The 21,367-nt window shown below is 42.1% G+C and overlaps 1 protein-coding gene across 2 annotated transcripts in view; it reads left to right on the top strand.

Moving 5' to 3' along the window:
- The window catches only part of LOC122972436 (rho GTPase-activating protein 21-like), an 87,331-nt gene that overhangs the window by 31,584 nt on the left and 34,380 nt on the right, over window positions 1–21,367 (top strand). Inside the window, exons 1-3 of one of the 2 annotated variants that reach the window (XM_044339542.1) lie at window positions 6,573–7,178; window positions 13,932–14,120; window positions 18,603–18,624. In XM_044339542.1, the coding sequence (XP_044195477.1) occupies window positions 6,867–7,178; window positions 13,932–14,120; window positions 18,603–18,624 (523 nt within the window). In that variant the 5' untranslated portion in view covers window positions 6,573–6,866. Of the gene's footprint in view, window positions 1–6,572; window positions 7,179–13,931; window positions 14,121–18,602; window positions 18,625–21,367 lie in introns of those variants that run through there. The other variant, XM_044339543.1, reaches the window with a different exon arrangement.

Genomic DNA, 21,367 nt, shown 5'->3' with positions numbered 1-21,367 from the left:
TAGATAGATAGATAAATAGGGAAACTGGGAATTAAAGGTCCTACATTTTAACTGTATGTTAAATGAATTTATTAGTCAGTTGTTATAAGTTTTTCAGCTGTTTAATGCATGTTTGAATGGCTGCAATGATAAGTTGAAGGACAGAAAATGAACTGGCAACTGTTTTAATAATCATATAATCATTTTCAGTCGTTTTTCAGCAGAAATACCAAACAGTTTCTGGTGAAGTGAATCTCTTATTTGAGAACATTAGTCAGACCAAAACAAGTAAATTGAAGACCTGGCCTGACCTGGAAGACGTGGCTTCTAAGAAATTACCAATACAATTTTTTCAGTTTAGTTTTGTCGTGCAGCCTGTTTCAGATTTTCTATTTCTTCATTGTTTTAAGCAGACTGTTTATAATAATCCCAGATGCAAACAGCTTTTCTCATTCACTTTTATTTTTCCTCCTTTACTGTCTTATTTTTCTTCCCTCCAGGAAAGAAACTCTTGGCTTCGCGCACCAAAACACCCTCCCTTCCTCCCCTTCTAACATACTGGCAGATGAGAGTGCGGTAAAATTATATTAAAGGCCTCCTCAGATACAGTACCTGCCTCCGTCAATGCCTCCTGGACTCAGATTGAGGCGTTTCGGTGTCTGAAACAAGCGTCAGTATCTGCCCCGATCAGCGCCGGGCAGCCCGCTTACCTACCCCAACGTAGTCGACTGTGGGGTTCATACCCCTCGGTACCCCCCGAGGGCCGTATGAAGAAGGGCTTTATGGGTGTGCAGCGGTGTGGGCGCGTAGTGGGAGCAGTCTGTTCCCCCGGCCCTCATTAGCCAGTCCTTTGTTACAGTAAGCCATACCTCGCGGAGCCCAGATGCAGCATGTCCAGATTAGATCTTACACCCGCCAGGAGTCCTGAAAAGCCACCCATGAATCGAGCCTAATCCTCCTGCAAGACTTTTTTTTTTTTTTTTTCTTTTCTTTTCTTCTTTCTCGCTCTCCGCACCACACACACACACACACACACCCATTCACAGCCGCAGATACATAAAGTTAGTCACACACGAGCACCGATCGGAGACTTCAAAATTACTTATTGTAGTTTTTAGAGCCCTGTCGGTGCCTTGTGTCTTTAATCCCCATCCAGAGATCCTGTCAGCTGCTTACAGACCGCGGGCCTTTTTTCCCCCCATTGTTACACAAATCAGAGCTGCAGATAATCATCTAATAAATCCTAGACTCCAAGATTTTGAGTGGATTAAAATGAAACGGCATCATGAAACAACCTGGTTTTCATTGTGTTGTGTTTCACCAGAAATGTAAACATCTGAAACAAGTTTCACAACTCAGGGCGACACGACTTTGGCTGTTAGCTTTTGGGATTTTAAGGATTTTTTTTTTTTTCTGTGGCGAGTGTTGGCATACCGCTTGAAATGTAAATGTAAAACACTGAACTTTTTCCTCTAACCAGTTTTGCTACCCTCGCCTTTCCAAACCCGCAAACTGGACTTGTGTCTGCCGCTAATGTGATTTCAGCTTAAACACTCACGAGCGGTCTAAAAAGCCCCGCTCCATTCCCTTTAAAAAAAAAAAAAACTCGCCGATCTCTCCATCCTTGTCTTTATTTCACCACAGCCGCAGTTTGGATGTTGTCTTTGGCCCTGCATGAGATGTTGTGTGAAGCCACAAGGCCATTTGCAGAATTATCAGCAGGGGTGGGGGGGGGGGGGGGGACTCCAAGACCAAATTGCACTGTGTAGGGTCCAGCCACCAGCGGTAACAACAAGTGTAGCAACAAAGACCTCCTAAATGTTACAACACATAGTCAAGTAAACCATCTCTCTGTCTACTGGTCAGTTATTCATAGCACCACCCTCCACACCCAGCGGTAGAATGTCTCAGGCGTCTGTGGCCACACTCCAGTGTATTTATCAACTGGATCACACTGGTTTTATGTTATTGCTGGGGTTTTTTTGGGGGGGGATAGACAGCAATGTTTACAATTTACACCTGTATGTTATCTCCATAAAGTTCTTCAAAGCATTTTCCTCGCTGGTGTTAAAGATCCGTGTTTGAACATCATCCCATTAACCTGTTTCTACTCGTCTCTGTTTTTATATGAGAGTAAATTGAATACATTTGGATTTCGAAACAAGCGATTTGAGAACATCACCTTGGGCTCTGGGATATTGTGACGGGTGTAACATGCTTTTTTGATTTTCTGTCATTTATGTATTGTTATAATGTCGGATGTCTATGTTAAACATGTTCAAAGTTCCAAAACTTGAGGTGAACTTATGTAAACTGATCCCTGAAAGTCAAAAACCAGGGCTTCAGTCTGGTCTGGATGCTCCGTTTGCAGAGTTATCTCTACTTCTCCGTCGAACTTATGTCAGATTGTTCACGCACGCCCACAATCAGCCGTCCCTCCTGTAGCCTTTGTCTCTAATATTGTTGGCGTTGACTATATTTTGTCCGTATTTAAGATCGGATTTCTGCTCGAACATGTACGGATGTATTTGAGAAGTTTATATTTTGAGTAAAGAACCAGAAAAAGACAGAGGCTCAACTGAGGGGCTGCATAAAGGGCCAGTATGAGTTAAATAAGGAGTTTTTTAACTATAAATCAGTCCCAGTAGAGCCCCAGAATAAAAATATAGACCTGGAAATGTGCATGTCCCCTTTAAGGATTAACTTATAATAGTTAAACAAAAGAATAATCAGTAATAGAAGATCAATTTTAGCTGCAGTCTTGTAAATTATAAGCCTTCTGATGTCTGTTGTCACGTCTCTGTAAACAGGTGAATTCCTTCATGAACACACCAGAACGTGACCCCTCCGCTCGCCTCGCTCTGCAACTTCAATACCTGAGATGACCCGACTTATCCTTTAAAGCTTTATCAATCCTTCCCAAACATTAAAACACGACCCAGTTTTGCCGCTAGTAAAACAAACAGAGCGCACAGCTAAATCCAGAACACACACACACACACACACACACACACACACACACACAAATCCTTCCTTTCACTTTTTTTTTTCTTCTCTGTATTTGCACATCGAGCCATATCAGGAACTCCAACGTGTGGCACATCTGACAGGATAACGGTGTTCTCTCAGATCAGAGGAAGTGAGAGGAAGTCAAATCACCTCCTTCACACTATATCCACTGATACACATACACACACACACACACACACACACACACACACACACACACAAACCATGAAATCACATGAGCGACCACAGAGAACACCCCAGTCCAGTGGCTAACATTGTTGTGGTCAGGTTTGTTGCCACGACGACGGCATAATATTTCTGGGCGGCATGTCTAGTTTTTGTGTCTGCATGGCACCAAATCCACTTCCTAGCCAACAGGAATTCCATTCAAGTTTCCTGCCTCAGGATCTTTTTTTTTTTTTTTTTTTTTTTTTTTTTTTCCTTATCATGTGTTTTAGATTTACAGGAATTTCGAGACATATATGATGTGTTTTGAAACACTATAACAGTCTGAAATGCATGAGTGGAGGTAAGATGTATTGTTTAGCTGGTAACTGTACCTGTAATGCTTTTGTAAAGACGGAAGCAACACACAGATTCACTTTCTATAACGCAGTCGACCCACGTACGCTTCTCAAATATAACCATTCTTGTAACATTTAATACTTGTTTTGGCTTCTGCTTGTCAAGTGTCTCAACTGGGCTTCTATTTCTGCCATCTTTTCCATACGGAATACCACATGCTATATTGAGCTGAGTGAATGTGGTAACAAGATGCTCATAACCAAATGCTGAGAGGGAACATTCCACGACTGGGTTCCTGATGTTGTTTTCATGGTCGCTGCTGTCTCGGATGGCAAATAATCCTCAGAATCAAAATAGACCGGTATTTACGTTTTCGCCATTTAGCAGACGACCTGATCCGAAGCGACTTTTACAAACCACACCGGCTGTTGACGGACATGCATTAGCTGATGCCGGCGGCGAACCAGCACGCTTATGATTACGGGACAATCTGTCCAACTTCCTGGAGGTATAGTGAGCTGTTTAAATTCAGAATGAACTAAAGATGGATTCAACGTTTAGTGACGGGGCCATGTAACAGCACAAATCCCTGCTGTTGCTGTTGGAGCAGCACAAACGCTCCAGAGAGCTCTGAGATGAAAATATGATTAAATATTAAATTGATATTTTGGCCCTGCTGTCTACCAGAGAGAGAGAGAGAGAAAAAAAAGGTATCAGGGCTGAACCCATCCGGCTCCCAATCATCTCACCGGTCCTGGAATAAAGGCAGTTGCCAAGCCTCTTTGGAGTTTGTTTACCTTTTTAAAGATTGAGGAGGTATTCCCTTGTGGCATGGCCGGCCCTCTTATGTAACACACCGCAGTGAGTGTGAAGGGAGAATAGGTTGGTTGCAGGTGGTTTCACTGTTTGGATTCGCATGTTTGCTTAGGCTCTAATTCAGAGCACATTGTCCTGAGGGTTGAAGGTAAGGTATCACGCTGACACATACTAGAGTTTGTCTTAAGGTTTCTACCAGTAGACTTCGCCTCTCTTTTACATGATTCCTGTTGGTGTCTTAACACAGTCAGAACATGTCAGAGCTTGTTTATCACAGAAGAAAAGAAAGTAAATCGTTTTCAGACTTCTGAAAGTAGATTATTATGATCTTTTTTCTAATTGTTGTGTTATTTGGCTGTGCTTTAAGGCCCTGCACAGCCACACCTGCAAAGGCATTTTCAATTTCATTTTCTCTTACTGATAAGAGCTCAAATGAAGTTGAAGTCGGGTGGAGCCATGTTTGGGAATTAGTATTAACTATGAACTAATAACAATAATAATATGGTTAATTGTCCTGCCCTGACAGGTGCAACAAAACCATAAGATTGAGGGAGCTGCCAGTCAAACTTAAAACAAGCTCTAATCAGGCAACGTTAGTGACAACACCTGTATGAGTAAGAGTAGGTGTGAGCAGTGTTAAGGGCGTTTTCAAACCTATAGTTTATTTGCTCTGGTTAAAAATCAGTGGATAAGTTTCTATTCACACAGAGAAAAATCCAAGGGAACCAAAACGCATCACTACAAGTCAGAGAACGTTCTCTCTGCTCATTGGTTAGTCCATCGGGAAGTCCCAAGGAAGGTCTTCTGGCCAAATACAGTGTTCTTCGCTAGTTGGACCAGGATTCATTCACCGGCTAGCTGCTAGCAACTGCTGATTTCACTCATCTGCCTCCCAGTATACAAAGCACAACTGTCTACAAGAGCTGTTTAGTTCAAACTCGCAGAAAACGCCTTGTAGTCGGGTTGGCTCGAGGTCGGATCACATTCCTACCAACAAACCAAGACCACATCCTCAAATGGTCTCAGTACAGTCGTTTTAGTCCACCCCAAGAAAAATGTTCCATAGAAATCATTTTATAATACTAACATATTTTGTGAAATCATTAACATTGTGACTGCTTCATCACATTCATGTAGAAATCTTAGTAAACCAATAATTCCTGGAAGCAGTTGAATCATTGATGGTCTGAAACATATTAAAGGTAGAGATAACTCAGTATAAATGGTTATGTTTACTTTTAGTGTTACTCACCAAGACTCATTGTGTGTGTCCTTGAAGTGCATTTCAATTCTCATAAAACATTTACAGAGAGATCTTTTTTTTTTGATATTGCAAATCTTTCATTTAAGTACATGTTTGCTTGCTAGCAGTCTTCTGTTTTCCATGCTTTTGTTGTCACATGACATGGACCGTACCGCCGCCAAATCAGCAAAATTATATAAATAACCCTCTTGTAAAAACAATACTCTGTAACGCCACGTCACTGTTTTCATTATATAATTTTTGCACTTTACTATGTTTTATCTTCTGACAAAGGAAGTCGTCCATGAAATAGTAGTTTTATCATCTTTTTTTTTTTTTTTTTTTTCCAACATCTGTCTTTTGATTTGTCATATCTGTTATATTGGACAACAGTTAGGATACATTTATGTAACTGCTGGTATTCTCGCCGACTACCACGTCTGCCATCCGAGCGTTAGTTCTTTTGAAGGTGCCAGATGAGCTGCAGGCATGCGGAGGTGGGTGGGTCGGTGGTACATTTTTGTGCCTTATAGATTTTACAGAACCCATATGCTTCCTTATCTGCATGAGCCCCACTTGACTTCTTCTACCAGCAGTGAAAACAATCCAGGTTATTCCCGTCTCCTGGCAGATAACAACACGCCTGTGCTTTCTATGTTAAAAACTTTTCAAATATTCCTTATATTTAACTTTGACTTGTGTGTGTGCGTCTTGTCTTCTCCTTTTCATTTGTTCTCATTTTTTATTGATTAGCCCCCGACACGTGAGTCTGTCAGTGAGAGCGTGTGTGTTGGGGAGCTTTTAACGGCTGGCAGCGGAAGAGGGGAGCAAGAGAGAGAGAAGGAGAGAGAGAGAGAGAGAGAGAGAGGGAGAGAGGGCGATGGAGGAGACAGGAAAGGGAGAAAGAGAATTCACTTAAGGCTGCCTGGTGTGTGTGCGCATACTTCAGAGAGAGTTTTGTGTGGTGAGTGGGTGGGTGCGTCAGTCAGTCGGCCTGGGCTCTCTGCAGCGCACTCAGCCGCTGTGCTCTCCTCTCGGCTGAGTGGAAACATCATGTGTCTGTGGGACGCCCAGAGGAACAGCCCTGTTTCTCCGAGCCGAGACTAGAACAGACAGTAAAAGGCGGACTGAGGGAGAAAGAGGGAGCGAGATGGACTCGACCAGAAACTTATAGTAGACTACTTGGAGTTGGTGAAGAAAAGAGAGACCGAAAGACACAGAAAGTGGACGGGTTTTGAGGATAGTTTTCATCTGTTCTGCCATCTGGTCCTACCACCTCAGACTTGGCTATGCCATGCTAGCCCAGAGGAACGGGCTACCTCCAGGCTGTAAGCCGGTTCCTCTGAAGGACCACCCTGACTTGCGGGATGTGGACGTGAGCGCTGAAGGGTGCTGCACCCTGTCTCCTTCCCCGTCATCTGGAGGTTGTCCCTGGGCTCGACTGGCCGGGGTGGATGGCTGTTTGTCAGAGCCGTACTGTCTTTGGTTCCAGCTTTTGGCCAGAGCCTACTGGGGAGAAGTGGAACTCGGACTCACCAGTCCCAACCGCAGCGTGTCCTGGGCTCGGCTACGAGAAGCCTCCAGAAAGAACTGTGTCCGATCTAGGGTAAGAACAGTTATGTATGAGAAAGATGGAGAGCATCCATGTGATTTTTGACATTTTTTGGGGAGGTGCTAGGCAACTTCCTGGACAAGCGTGGCAGTTTAGAGGCTTTTAGGAATACTCTGACTCGCTATCAGTGTCTGGCAGAGGCATATAGGTTTACATAGGAAGCATCTGAGAGGGGAGAAGAGGTTAAGGGCGGCTACACTTTGTTGTGCTGTCTGAGGAATTTTGTGTGCGTCATCCTGCTCTCCAGCGACAGGGTAGTCCTGTTTCACTGACCGATATCTTTTGTAATGTGAGTGTGTCTTTGTGCGTTGGAGTTTTAGGTTTCGTTTATTGTTGGCCCCTACGGTAGTCTCAGAATGATACTTTGCCGTATGCTGTCAGACGACGATATCGTTGTTTTTTCCAGCTGTACATACGCGACAGTCCATATGGTGTGGCCTCAAATAAAAAAAAAGAAATATCACCACAATCCTTTACTGTCTGTGTAGTGCGGAGACTGAAGCAGATGAAGTCAGTCATTGTTCAGTGCCGGACCAAACTAGGGAGTTAAAGGCATATTTTCCTATGTTTAAGGGAATAAGGGTGACTAATGTTAAAGCCTGTGGTCAGACAGGGAGAAAGATTTGGAAAGAAAAAGCGAGAGAGGAGGGAGTGAAAGATCTATGAGGTCAGTCACCCAGGAGTGACTCGTTACTCACAAATGAACACAAAAAAAAAAAATAAAAATAAAAATAACACCGTGGAGAAAAGCTGAGTCAACAAGTAATGTCATTCAAATTCACTCTGATCTCATATGCATAAAGAAGCAGGAACAGGCATGCAAACGCACCATCCTGCAGGCTATGGCACCATATGGCAGCACACAGATCAAACCCTCTGTGCACATAATGGTGACTGTTTTGATGAGCAGATTGCATGCATAAGTGAGTAGTATTTATCAAGTAATTGTGTGAGCTTGTGTGGATCAAATTTACAGTATTGTATCTTTTTTGAATATGACTGTGAGGCATTGTGGGAACCAATAGCAGCACTGTGCTATACTGCTGCCTCTCTTACTGGATAATTCAACATGCTATATATATATATATATAGAAAGAGAGAGAGAGATGGAAAATGAGTGTGCGTCTCAGTCATAGGACATTGGTGCCAAATGGCTTAGCTATTGCATAATACATTAGATTTTAAGCATGAAATCAAAACAAACAGCTGAGTTGGACTGTGTCAGCTCCCCTCCTCTCTGCTCTCTGTTACATCGTGAACTGTTGCTCACTTCCAGGCCCATACCACTGGGTATTGGTGGTGATTTCACCAGTCATACCATTAAGCCCACACCCATCCCTCTCTCTCTCTCTCTCTCTCTCTGGAGGCCTCTACATCTGCTGCTCCCAGACAGGCAAGAAGAGGAGAAGTGTGGATAGAGAAGCCTGGAGGATAAAGACAGAGAGGGGTGGTGGAGTCTTTGTTTTGGATCCATACCTAAGATGTATTTTTTTAGGAGAAGAGCCTGCGGAGAGATCTGAGTCGAGGCTGAGACTCTTTTTTTGCAGGCTCTCGTAGCCTGGATTCATCTATGGTAGTGTTAGTATTAACCGCTAACGCACGCCCTGTGGTGCAGTGGTTCAGCTCCATCATGACTTTGATGATGGATGTGACAGAAGTCTCACTGCTCAGACAGTTCACAGCGGCAGGAGAGAGCAGAGTTGCTATCTCAACAGAGAATATTTCCTGCTGTCTGTTTTACTTTGACTTAAGCTCTTTGCTCCTCTACGGAACATAGGCCATTGATAAATGTCTTCCACCTCATTGGGTTGTTGGCGGTTCTTTCGAGATCTCCCAGACATTTCCGCCTGGACATCTCTTCTCCCTCTGTTCCTGGGGAGACCATTTCAGGGCCTGTCAGGTGATATTTGTGGCAGGTTTTCCAATCCAACTCCACTTTTTCCTTCAAATTTGGAAATCAGTGAGATCCTGGCTTGTTCTTTTCCACAGATCCATATTGATTGAGATGTGTTTTGAGCTCCAGATCTTCCTGAGCATATTAAACACCACCTTAGCCTTATTGATCCTGTTTTTTATGTTGGCAGCTGTCCCTCCGGTGGTGTTTGCAACACTGCCAAGGTATGTGAATGCTTCTACCTCCTCTAGGGCAGTGCTGTGCATGAGGATAACGTTGCTGATTTTGGAGTGGATCTTCATCTCATGTGTCTTTGCTGTGTTGGGTGAAATTTTGTCGCAGTTTGTGAGAGTCTGTCTGTTTTCTCCTGCACTTGTATCTGTGTGTGAAAGGAGAGCTATGTCATCTGCAAAGTCAAGGTCATCTAGCTGCTCCCACATTGTCCACTGTCCAACTTTCTTTTCCCTTCAGTAGTTTCCCTCATGATCCAGTCAATTGCCAGGAGGAACAGGAATGGTGACAGTAGACATCCCTGATAGACACCTGTCTTGACATTAAAGCTCTGGGAGAGCTGGTCTACATGCATGACTTGCATGAGGTTCCTCATTAAGTTTATGATCTTGATGGGAATTACATATTTATTAGGTGCCACAGTGTTGTCCTGTCTAAGCTGTCAAACACTTTCTCAAGAAGTCGATGAAGTTGATGTACAGAGACGTGTTCCAATCAATAGACAATAATTCAATGATGATTCCTAGTGTTGCTATGTGATCTTTCCTGAATCCTGCTTGCTGGTCCCGGAGTCTCTTCCTGAAGGCTGAGGATGACCTGGTTGAGAATTTCACTGGGTACAGTAAGTAGGGTGATCCCTTGGTAGTTGTTACATTTTCTTAGGTCACCTTTCTTTGGCAGGTCTTTTTCTCTTCCCATATTCTCTCAAAGAAGCCATAGAGCATGTCTGTTGATGAGTTCACTTTTTCTTTGAACTCTTTCCTCTGTTGGATTGTGTCGAGGGTTTCTGGTGTTGTTCACTCCTTGTGCTTTTGGATGCTTCTCTCGAGGGCCTAGCACACCATTTCTTTGGCAACTATGGCAGCCTTGCCAGCCTGGAGCATGGTTCTGATGTTCCAGGTCCCCACAGGGATGAATTTCTTTGGCGTCAGAAGGTGTGTCGGCTTCCCAGTGCCCTTGCAGGTGTGACTGGGAAGCGTCATAGTCCCCCTCACTGGGTCACCTTCTTCAACCATGTGTGTGATTTTGGTTTTCACTCGTCAAAGTTTCTGTAACTCTCAAATTTTCCAGGGTGGGGTAGTTAACCTCATGCCCAACCGGGGAGTACCGGGGACCGCTTTGTCTGCCTCCTCACCTTGACCTGTCCGGTTCGGTTGCAACTGCCAGGGTTGTAAAAACCCCATCCGGCACAGCTCTCAGCATAGCTTGCAGTCCAGGAAAGGGCTGTGGGCTGTTTTGGAAAGGCTTTGAATTAAAACAATCTGAGAATGAGATTTAGAATGCAATTAAAGTGAATTATGTGTTATGAGTGATGATGTTATCATCTACTGTATGTTTGGACTCTAAACACAAAAAATAATTACTGTAAAGAAAATATTAGCCTATAGTTTGTAGGGCTGAAATGAACAATTATTGTCATTAAGGCTGCAATTATTCTGCAATCATTATACTCATTATCAAATAATCTGTTGACTATTTTCACAATGAATTGATATGTCGTTACATGTGGTGAAAAATGACAATCACTGTTTCCCAAAGCCCAGAGAGACATCCTCAAATGTCTTGTTTTGTTCCAGCCAACAATCAACAATCCAAAGAAGAAACAAGAAAAATGATTAATCGATTATTAAAGTAGTTGTCAATTAATCAACTAATCTTTCAGCTCTAATTGTCATGATTGGTTAATATGCTGCTTATTTTTCTTGGTTCATTTCAGAACTAGAAACGGCTTTGTTCTCGCTAGCGCTGCTCGCTCTCTTCATTCATTCTCTAGCTCGCTCGACCGCCGCTGCTCTCTCTCTCTCTCTGCTCTCAGCTCGCCCTGGTCGAGCCAAAGGAGAGGCTAACTTTGAATGCTATGTTTACTAACACCGAAAGACAAAAACACGATTTATGTCACACAAATCACGTTATGTTGATCATTCTTTCATCACAACGCAACCTCCCCGGTAGATCTGAGACGTGACCACTCGCGCTCCTTCTGTATGTTTGTGTTTGCTTGTTTTTTCTCGGGGAGAATCATTATCACAGACCGGATCGACTCACTATATCTCCCGCTTGCTGTTTGAGACTGAGTCAGCGAAAACACTTTTCATAAACAGCTTTTGTTGTAGAACATTTCAAACCCCCCCGAGCCTCACGGCCGATGTGGAGCATGTGTTGTGTTATGTAGGCATAAACGTAATGTTACACAAGCTAAAGCTGTCAGCGTTTAAGGGTTGTTTTTATCCTGCGTTAGTCACAGTAGGAGTGTAGAAGATAAGTCTGTCATCATGCAAACACGCCAGATAGCCTTGCAAAGCCCCAAATGTGCAATAACTGAAGCCATATGTACAGTTGTGTGAAGCTCGGGGCAGTACAAATATGACTTAAATGACAATCCTGATTATTTTGACAGATATTGTAGTCACTGACGTCAACTATAATTCAAAAACTCAATTATATGACTGTGTTTTTTTCAAGTGTAATGAAGTGTTTCTGTATTTGCTGACAAGCTTTACTGTAGATATGAATAAAAAACCCCAATGTAAGGTAGGTGACACTCATCTGATGTCTTAATCAACAGTTTCTAGTGGATGTGATATAATTCTCACTGTTGAGAGACATCACAGTAGCAGAGGAGTTCAGTTGGTTATCAATTAATCTGCAGATTATTTTCTCGATTAATTGTTTAGACCATGAAAAGTCAAAAAGAAGTGAAAAATGTCAAAACTATCCAGAGCCCAAAGTCCTTAAATTGCTTGTTTTGTCAGGCCAAGAGTCCCCAAACCCCAAAATATTTAATTTAATATCATATATGATACAAAAACAAGCAGCAAATCCTCATAATTTAGAATCTAGAGCCAGCAAAGTTCTATTATAGCTCTATTATAATTCAATAATCATTTAAGTAATTTTTCAAGCAAAAATGCAAAAGATTTGCTTGTTTGAACGCTTACAAATGTGAAAATGAGTTGCTTTTCTTGGTCTTACATCACCATAAATGTAATATTTTGGGGTTTGGGGTCTGTTTTTGGACAAAATAAGACATTTGATATGATGTACAAGTGTTGTGAGTTTGTGTGATTGCAGAAAGGAAACAGCTTCTCTGTTCTCGAGGAGTCCTCAGTGCTACTTCAACACTTGTAAATCTTCCACTGATAACACCGGTACAAACGCAACCTGCCATATTATTTGTGCTGACAGAAAAAAGAAACATGAAACGTTGAAGTGAATTTTAGTTGGAGAGCTCTAAAAGCAGCCGAGCACTTTCGTTCAAACAAAAACGTTTTAGCCTTTTCTTCAAGTCGTAGTCAAGAACCGAAACATTGAATTATTTATGTAGTATTACTCAACAGCGCACAACCCCTACAAACCTATCTTTTAACAGTGAGCCTTCTTGTTTACTTTGTCCTCTTGTTCCTGAAAACACAGACCTTCACCACAAAAAAACGACACCTTGTTATTCAGCAGAAACAAGCAGTCCAACTCTGGTAACTGTGAAGAATCACCAACAGGGGATTTCTTGTGTTTTTAAATCAGGTTGATTTATAATATCTATGCTTAGCCACGGGCTGTTTCATCTGTGAAAACACACTTTTCTTTGTTTTAGAAAAAAAAAAACCCTTTTGCTTTACGTAATTACCAGGGGTGAGGTGAACCGAGTGACTGAATGCTTTTTAGATTTCTTCATTGTGCATCATTTAAAGCAAAGGGTCCCCAACCTGGGTGTTGAGACCCCCCAAAAGATAAACCTGAGGGGAATGATGATGATGATGATGATTTAAGGGAAAAGGAGGAAAAAAAATATTCCCGTTGCACAATATTATGTGTATTTTTCTAACATTTGTCAAGCTTTTGCTTTTGTTTTCTTGTTAATATCACTTTGTTAGGCCTTTTTTTCGTTTCAAATGAAACTGCTTGCGTCTCATGCGCACACTAAAATCATGATCTGTAACGAGGGGTCACAAGTAGACATTATTTTAAGATGTCACAACCCAAAAAAAGAGTGTGGGAACTATTAATCTGGTGCTGTTGTTTTGTATGAGATTGAGTAATCTGGTTAACCAAGTACATATGGTGCAAGCTTTCTTAAACAGGACAAAATATGATGTAAACATATGTAAAAAAAAAATGGTGCCTTCAAGTCAAAAGTCAGGGCTTCAACCTGCTCTGAACGCTGCCTTCACTTCCTCCTTGTGATGACATCAGATTGTGCGCACAGGCCCTTAAACAGCCGTCCGTTCTGTAGCCGTCACTGCTAAAGTTGATGCTAAAGTTGATGCTAAGGTTGTTCTGCAGGTTGTTCACGTCGCCCGCTCTCGGATTTCGACTTGAACATGTACGGATGTATTTGAGAAGTTTATATTTCTAGAAAAGAAGTAAAATCCGACTACTGCTGTTTGTTTTTGTAGCCTCTGAAGCTGGTGGAAGAGTTTTTTGAACTGTAAATCATGTAAAGATATTCCTGTAGAGCCCCAGAATATAAATATTGACCTGGAAATGTGCACGTGTATCCCCTTTAATAATGTAACCATCCTTTCCTGTTTCTTTCCGTGTCAACAAACTGTATATATGCTCTACTTACTGTGTATATTTCAAAAATCACTACTGACGTTTTTGTTTATTTGTCTCCCTATCAGGCCAAGCAGAAGGATGGGCGCGATCAGAGCGAGGCGTCGGCTACGGCTTCTCCGGGGGCAGAGGAGGAGCCTTTCTCCTGGCCGGGGCCCAAAACGCTCCACCTGCGCCGGACCTCTCAGGGCTTCGGCTTCACACTACGACACTTCATCGTCTACCCGCCCGAGTCTGCCGTCCACAACTCTCTGAAGGTAGAACGCCGATTCATTCGATCATTTCCCAGCTACGCTAGAACCTAAATAAACAAAAACACGTCTAATCAAATTTAGAGCTGAATAATTTTTTTAAATAAGCAAAAAAAAAAAAAAAAGATCCTGACACTCGGGGTAAGGAAATATACTCGTGTTTCCAAAGTAAATAAACTTTTGTTGAATCAAGTGATATAAGCCGGAGGCAAGTAGGAGGATCTACTTTAATTTAAGACACTGTCATAAAAATCTGTGTCAACTGGGACATTATATTAGAAACAGATGAAATAATCTCAGACCGCTGGCAGGTTTTTACATTTATTTTAGGAAATGAAACATGTTTTTGACAATTTTTGGGGACTGAAATGCATTATCACATAGCTGGCCTTATGCCTCTGTATCACATTGATAGCAGAACTTTACAAAGGGAGCCGTGAAGTATTTTTTAGATTTTTTTTTTTTTTATTACCGCGTGTGCTCTTGAATTCGGACTGAATCGAGGCCTTTCTCCAAACACCACTTTGACTGTTTTGCTTTCTCTCCTTTTGTTGATTCTTGTCCTCCACGCTAACTCTGGCCTCGCTGTCAAGAGCCCAGAAATTATAACTACTGGTCAGCGTTCCAGATTGTAATCATAAAATGTGACTCTATTTAGCTTTTTAGTGTCCACAATGATTAGAAAACATCAGATTTGTGTGACACGAGGGAAAAACATCATCAAAATTATGATTCTCAGCTGCTGTTTGAACACGGCCCTAGACAAACACCGGTGCATTCAGTGCAGTCGGGACATTAGAGTTGTGCCACAGTTCCATACTATTTACTAATCACATACAATAAGTTTTCATACTATACTGTTTTAGCTGACAGTATACAAGGAATCAATGTATTTTGTTTTGTACTAACTGGAAATCATGCAATACAATATGTGTGCTGATGGATGTTGATCAAACTGCAGCTTTGGAAAGCCACTGCTAATTAAACTTTACAAAGAAAAAGCTTTTTTTTTTTTCCAAAATTTCTTCTTGAGAGTTATTTTGTCACGATCAACAATCTGTTTTAATTTTCTCCAGCTGTGAGCAGCTCCTCAGTATCCTTTGTGCAATAAACTGTGGACAGTACTGTTCATCAGGGCTGGAACTAACCATTGTTTTCATTTTTGGCTTAATCTACAGATTATTTTCTCGATTAATTGTGAAATTTGTAAAATGTCAGCAGATCAGAAGTTCCCAGAGTCCACTGTAACATCTTAAAATGTCTTCTTGGGTCTGATAAACTGTCTAAAACCCCCAAATATTCAGTTTACTATCATAGAAAAATTGTTAATATTCAGACTTGAGGAGTTATCACGCATTGACTACTGCAACTCCTAACTGGCAGACTTCCCCACATGTACGTTCAGATGATCCAGAACACGGCGGCATGTCTGGTCGTCAACCAGCCCAAAACAGCACACGTCACCCGACTTTGTTTATATCCCTCCGCTGGCTCCCGGTCGCTGCCCGCATCAAATTCAAAACCTTGACGCCTGCTTATAAAACAGCAACAAAAACAGCTCCCGCCTACCTGAACTCCCTCATTCAGGTCTACGCTCTGCCAATGAAAGGCGTCTGGTTCTGCCACCACAACAGAGCCAGACTCTTCTCTTCTCTAGTTCCCCGGTGGTGGAACAAGTTACCAAACTCCTGAGCTTACTGAAAAATATGCACCATGCACTCTATGCCTCTGTGCACTGCCTGCTGGCACCTACTTCCTGTCTGACTTGAGCTCAGCTTTATGACGTCGTTCTCTCCTGACTGGATCCCTGCTTGTGTTGAATCAGCTCTCAGATATACGTCACATTGGATAAAAGCTGCTAAATGAATTTGTAAATTGTAAGTTGGAACCAGCAAAATGTTCCATTTCTGCTTAAAAAAACAGCATCAAAGATCTATAATCAAAATAGTTCAGTGTGTTTACACACTAAAACCTGCATGGAACTGGGAGGAAGCTTAGTTTTATCTCACTGGTAACTGTTGTAAACATTATGTAAGCACTTGGAAATAAAATCAATATTTGATCTGTTCAAATCTCTTTGAAGTTGAGATTTTTATAGTCATTTTGTTAGAAAATAGGAATCAATTTTCAAATATCTGTACTTATGAGTCATTATTGACACTTCTGACCATCACTGACATTAAAGCGTAGCGCTCTGTAGCAGTGTAACAGTAATTTTATTACAACAACGGGGTGATGATCCCAACCTGGGAAGTCTGCCAGCCATCCTCTGGATAACATCAGCACCAATCTGCCCTTTGGTATTAATCCTGACGTTACAGCACTTCCGCCTCCTAATGGGCACAGAGTAGCACACACTAAAGGGCTTTAGGTAAATACCACATCACACTTTTAACGGGAAAATGTGCCGGCGTTCGGAGGCGGCTATCTAAAAGCTTATCATGACCTCCCCCGTATTAGTTTTTGTAGGTGATAATTCATGATAAGTTCAGTTTACTTTTCTCTGAAGTGTATTTTGACAACCTCTTCATTTTGCACAGAAGGATTTCCTACAACGTTAGCATAGTATGTTGTGTTTATAGCCTTTGGCTTCAGTTCCGCGTGTTGAAAGAGAAACTATGGCACAGCAGTTTGAATTTTCAGACATTTGTGTAATCAAAGAGAGAGACAGTTTCTCCCAGAGGACTTCTTGGTTATCACAATGTTGTTTTGGACACTTTTTAAGTACAATCCGGGGGCCACTATGTGCTTCTGTGATCTCGCTGTAACTTAATAATTTGATTTGAAGGTTTTGTAGACAAGTTTGTTATCTTAAAAACCCCTAACTCAGCGGTTTAAGATGCATACCAAACAAAATTAAAGCAGTAAATCCATTTTAATAAACTGGTAGGTCCGTTTAGCATCCATTAGCCATTAGCAGCTGGCAACGGTATACAGAATTACACAACTAAAACAAGCTGTTGCTCAGCAAGATGTGTCTGGCTTGTAGCTGTCTTCAGTCTTTCTGCAGCCTTCTTATCATAAGACATGATTCTGGGAAATATTTCAAAACCTTGGATTTAAATCAGTCAGGTCACAGTCACTGTAGATCCTAACCAGTTCTCCCATTACATAACCGCAGCAAGCAAGGGGAGGGAAAAAAAAAAAAAAAATCCTCATCCTTGTACATTCATCACATTCAATTGTAATTACTTTTAAGGTCTTGGATGGGAGCTCTTGACTAATCACAGTTTGAGGATATTGGGGTTAGCTTGAAGAGGGTCAGGCTGTCTTAAGGAAAGCCGTGGGAGAGCAGGGGAGTCTTAAAGGATACAGTATGTGTCACTGAGGGGGAGGTGGATTAAAGCGGGAGTATGGATTTTAAACGGGGGGGGGGCTCTGATGGAAATGAAGGTTTTATGTGTTGAGGAAACAGGGGAGAAAAAAAAACACAAGCATGGGCTATGAAGTGGCTTTTTTTCTGTCCGAACTGGCACATGGATGGATCTGGACCGCTCCTGTCCCCATCTGTCCTCCTGCAACACAACTGCTCCAATTATGTAGATGTGTTTAATGATAATGAGGCTTCTATTTGTCTCTATGGATCATCTCGTCCCTCCGTCAATGCTCAGAGATGATTTTAAGACTGCAGCTATCAGTTTGTTTTTGTTTTGATGACTCGATTAATTGATTAGTCTGTGAAATGTTGGAATATGTTGTAGGGTCGAGTGTCTTTATTTGGTCTTTTCTTATTTGTTGTGACTCGATTGTGCCTTTTCTGCTTCATGGTTTTGTTTGGTTTTCTTGGAAACAATAAAGAATAATATGGCAAAGAAAACGCTTTAAAAATTCCAAGCACAAGTTCTCAAAGCCCAAGGTGATCTTAAACTTGCCAAAAGCAGTCCACAATCCTAATATTCGTTAAATAGCGTAGCACATTTTCCTTAAAAAAAAAAAACAATTAAATAAATTGTAGGAATATTTGCTTCCTGTTAGGTTCCTTCCTTTATAAACATCAATTAGATCAAACTTCATAAAACTCCTCTTAGTAATTATTAGTTCTCGCTATTAGAGATTCAAAAGAAGCAACCGTCTGTCATCAATTTGAACTATTCAGCTAAATCTGGTTTTTGTCTGGCTCTTCTAATGGCAGAGAACAATCCTTGAAGCGGCAATAAAGCCTGCCAGTACAGGTCCAAAAAAACCCCCCAAATATTCCATTTATAATGATTATTAAAAAAAAAGGGAAAAAGCAGCAAATCCTTACATTTGGAGGGTTTTGGAGATTGGGATGGGTAGATGGCGGGACGGTTTTAGGGATTAGACAATGAAAATGATGTGTTTTTAAAGTATGATGTAACACTAGTCTTTCAACATATATTGACACGGTAGATTCAAATGAACTGTTTTGCATCTACCCGTGAATATCATCATGCAAAACCGGTAAAGAGACGATCTAAAGAAACAAAACATCTGACATTTACCGTCTCTCTTTTTTTTTCCCTCTAGGATGAAGAGAACGGCAGCCGAGGTAAGTGTGGAAAGATATACTGGGTTTTTTTTTTTTTAACTGCTGCATGCATTGTGCACTGTGAGCTGGGACCTCAGGTGTTATGATGAGCATAGTAAAAAGACTGCGGCACAGAAAACCAGAGATCAAATTAGGATTGACAGTCCATTACTCTAATGTATTCTGACTCCTTATAGAATGAAATAGATGCATTTTGATGATTCTTTGTGTCTGGATCTGTGTCTCATTAGCTTAATTTACTCAGCTTGATCCAATCCCATTGATAGTGTTTTTTTTAAATGCACTGATTCACCCCGGGATCGGTGCTACAGCCAGTACAAACAATATGTTGCAGGTGAAGTTGTCTTTTTCTGCAGGCTGTCAGGCAGGCAGACGGGCAGTGTCTGTTGCGTTTTAAGCCGTAGTCTTTTGCTGCTCTTCGGAGTGGCAGTCAGCGCTGTGCTGTTAGCTTGGCAGAGCCTCAGCATTCCTCAGAGCATCCGGCTCGTCGTTCCAGTCCCTCAGTATTCCGCTCACGTCTGCAGCCCAGCGTGAATGCAGGAGGGATCGCTCTGCTGCGCTTCATCAGCAGCCTTCTCGAACAGCCCATCATCACATGTCCGTGTGGCAGTGAGAGACTCTCGCAATCATAACACAACGACACCTTCCTTGTATCTCAACCCGAAACAGCAACAGCACAGTCCTGAAAAATCTGTTTTATTTAAACAGATACACTTTTTGTGTATTCAAGTGATGTGGCGCCAGTTTATGCAGGCATTTTTATTTGCTCGTTTAAGCAAAGTGTCTCATAGATCTTTCTCTGAAAAAGCAAAAACCACTTGATACATTTCTGGCAGAAACAGCAGTTTTTTGTTTGAAATAAACGGGGGGGGGGATTATCATCATCAGCTGTTAGTTTGGCTTGAAATGCATCCAAAGCTCTACTAGGTGTGATTCAGGGAATTGTTATGGCATGAGTGGGCAGTGAAAGGGAAGCATCCTGGGTTAAAGGGTGGGGGGTGTGTGTGTGTGTGGGGGGTGGGGTGGGGGGATGATAAATCCCACTCCCCCTTTTGTGATAAATCTGACTCTTAAACAGCTCTCAACGGGAAATTGAGAGATTCCTGTAAGTGTCCCTCATCATCCCTCTTGGCCCTTGGTGTCACATTCCTCACGCTACCCCCCCCTACCCCCCACACCCTTAACCATTTTAACCCCTCCATGTTCTCCCGCCTCATTCAACACAGGCCTCAAAAACATAAAACAACACACATAGGGTCCCGCTGTGGCAAGAGAAAACCCCTTCAGGGAGATTTGCGTGGCTACACATTCTTGCATGGCATTATTTATTTATTTTTTTTTGAATTCCTTAACGCGACCCTTCCTGAAAGGAGTAAAACCGGTGCGTGCTGATGTCATAAAATAGTATGCGGTGAGTGCATGACGAGCATTCATCTCCAAACTCAATAGAAGGTGCCTGGAGAGCCCCACACCCACCCACCTCCTCTGCCACAGGAAGTCACTTGGCTCGCCTCCAGCTGATCATAAATCCTTCTTCGCTTCCCAGCATGCTCGGAGACGCAGCAGCAGCGGCGACGACGCTGACAGGTAGCAGGGCATCAGTCAGAAACGGATATCGGGAACGACAAGAATTTCCTTGTAAGGCCACGTCAGAACAAGGGCCACAAAACATTTATGATATTAATAAGCACATGATGGTGTTATTGCAAATATCGAAGCGTATTTTGCAGTTGGAAACCATGCATGAGGTATAAAAACAAGTATTTAGTGACTCTAGTTATTAGAGGTGAGCTAAATAGTCAGAAATTTTTTTTGTATCTGCTGGATATTTAACATTTTCTTGGAACTACTGTAGGATTTTTCACTCAAGCATAAGCAGAAGCACATGTGCATTTAGTAATCACCCTCCCTGGTCTCTCCGTGTTAACATCCTCCTTTCATGACCAGACATGCAGCTGATGAAAAGCAGCCTTTTTACTGGAAGAAAGTACCAAATTATTAGTTTTTCTCCTTTTGAAGGCATCCATATTTGCTTTTTTTTGTTTGTTTCTGGCTTTCATTATCTTTATTTATACGTAATTAATTGCAAGAATGCACAACGTAGATCTACATTTCAGTTAAATATGATAGTATTTATATTTCTAGCATTCTTGCGATATTTATATAATAATTAAAAAGACAAATTAACAAATAAAATTGTAGGAGAGAGAAGATGCTGTCATGACATAACACGTAGCCAGACACTGAGGGGAACTAACAACCAGGCGTTAAAGAGATCGGAGCTGTGTTTTAACATTTAACATTCCTCAGTGATGTCTACAAATTGTTAACGTTGCTATGTGACGACCAAGCTCACTGCAGCTCTCCAGCACACTGTAGCGAAGGGGCACACGCCCCAAAAAAACATCCGTAACATCGTCGTTCTCGCACCGACACAGACAGATAATACATCCCATGTGTCGAGTTATTTTAATGTGGAAAGGGGGAAAAAAAAAAAAGTCGCATTCTGCAGTTTTCTCCGGTTTTCTCTGCCCCAGTCAGGTCTGTGATGTTCACTGCAGCCTCTCCCCAGCGCGCTGCACTGCAGTTTATTTGCTTGACTCCAGGCCAGTGTGTGATGAGGCTGTTGGTGTTTGGAGAAAGAGAGAGGGAGAGAGGAGGGGGGGGGGCATGTCGACCGCATGTTGACTAGCTGGGTGTTGCCGCTGGAAACACTTCAAACCTCCAGAAAATACACAGACGG

Source organism: Thunnus albacares, chromosome 21 (genome assembly GCF_914725855.1).
Source record: "Thunnus albacares chromosome 21, fThuAlb1.1, whole genome shotgun sequence".
Taxonomy (NCBI): Eukaryota; Metazoa; Chordata; class Actinopteri; order Scombriformes; family Scombridae; genus Thunnus; species Thunnus albacares.
Note: the sequence above shows the minus strand (reverse complement) of the source record. Positions and strands in the feature narration are given on the sequence as shown.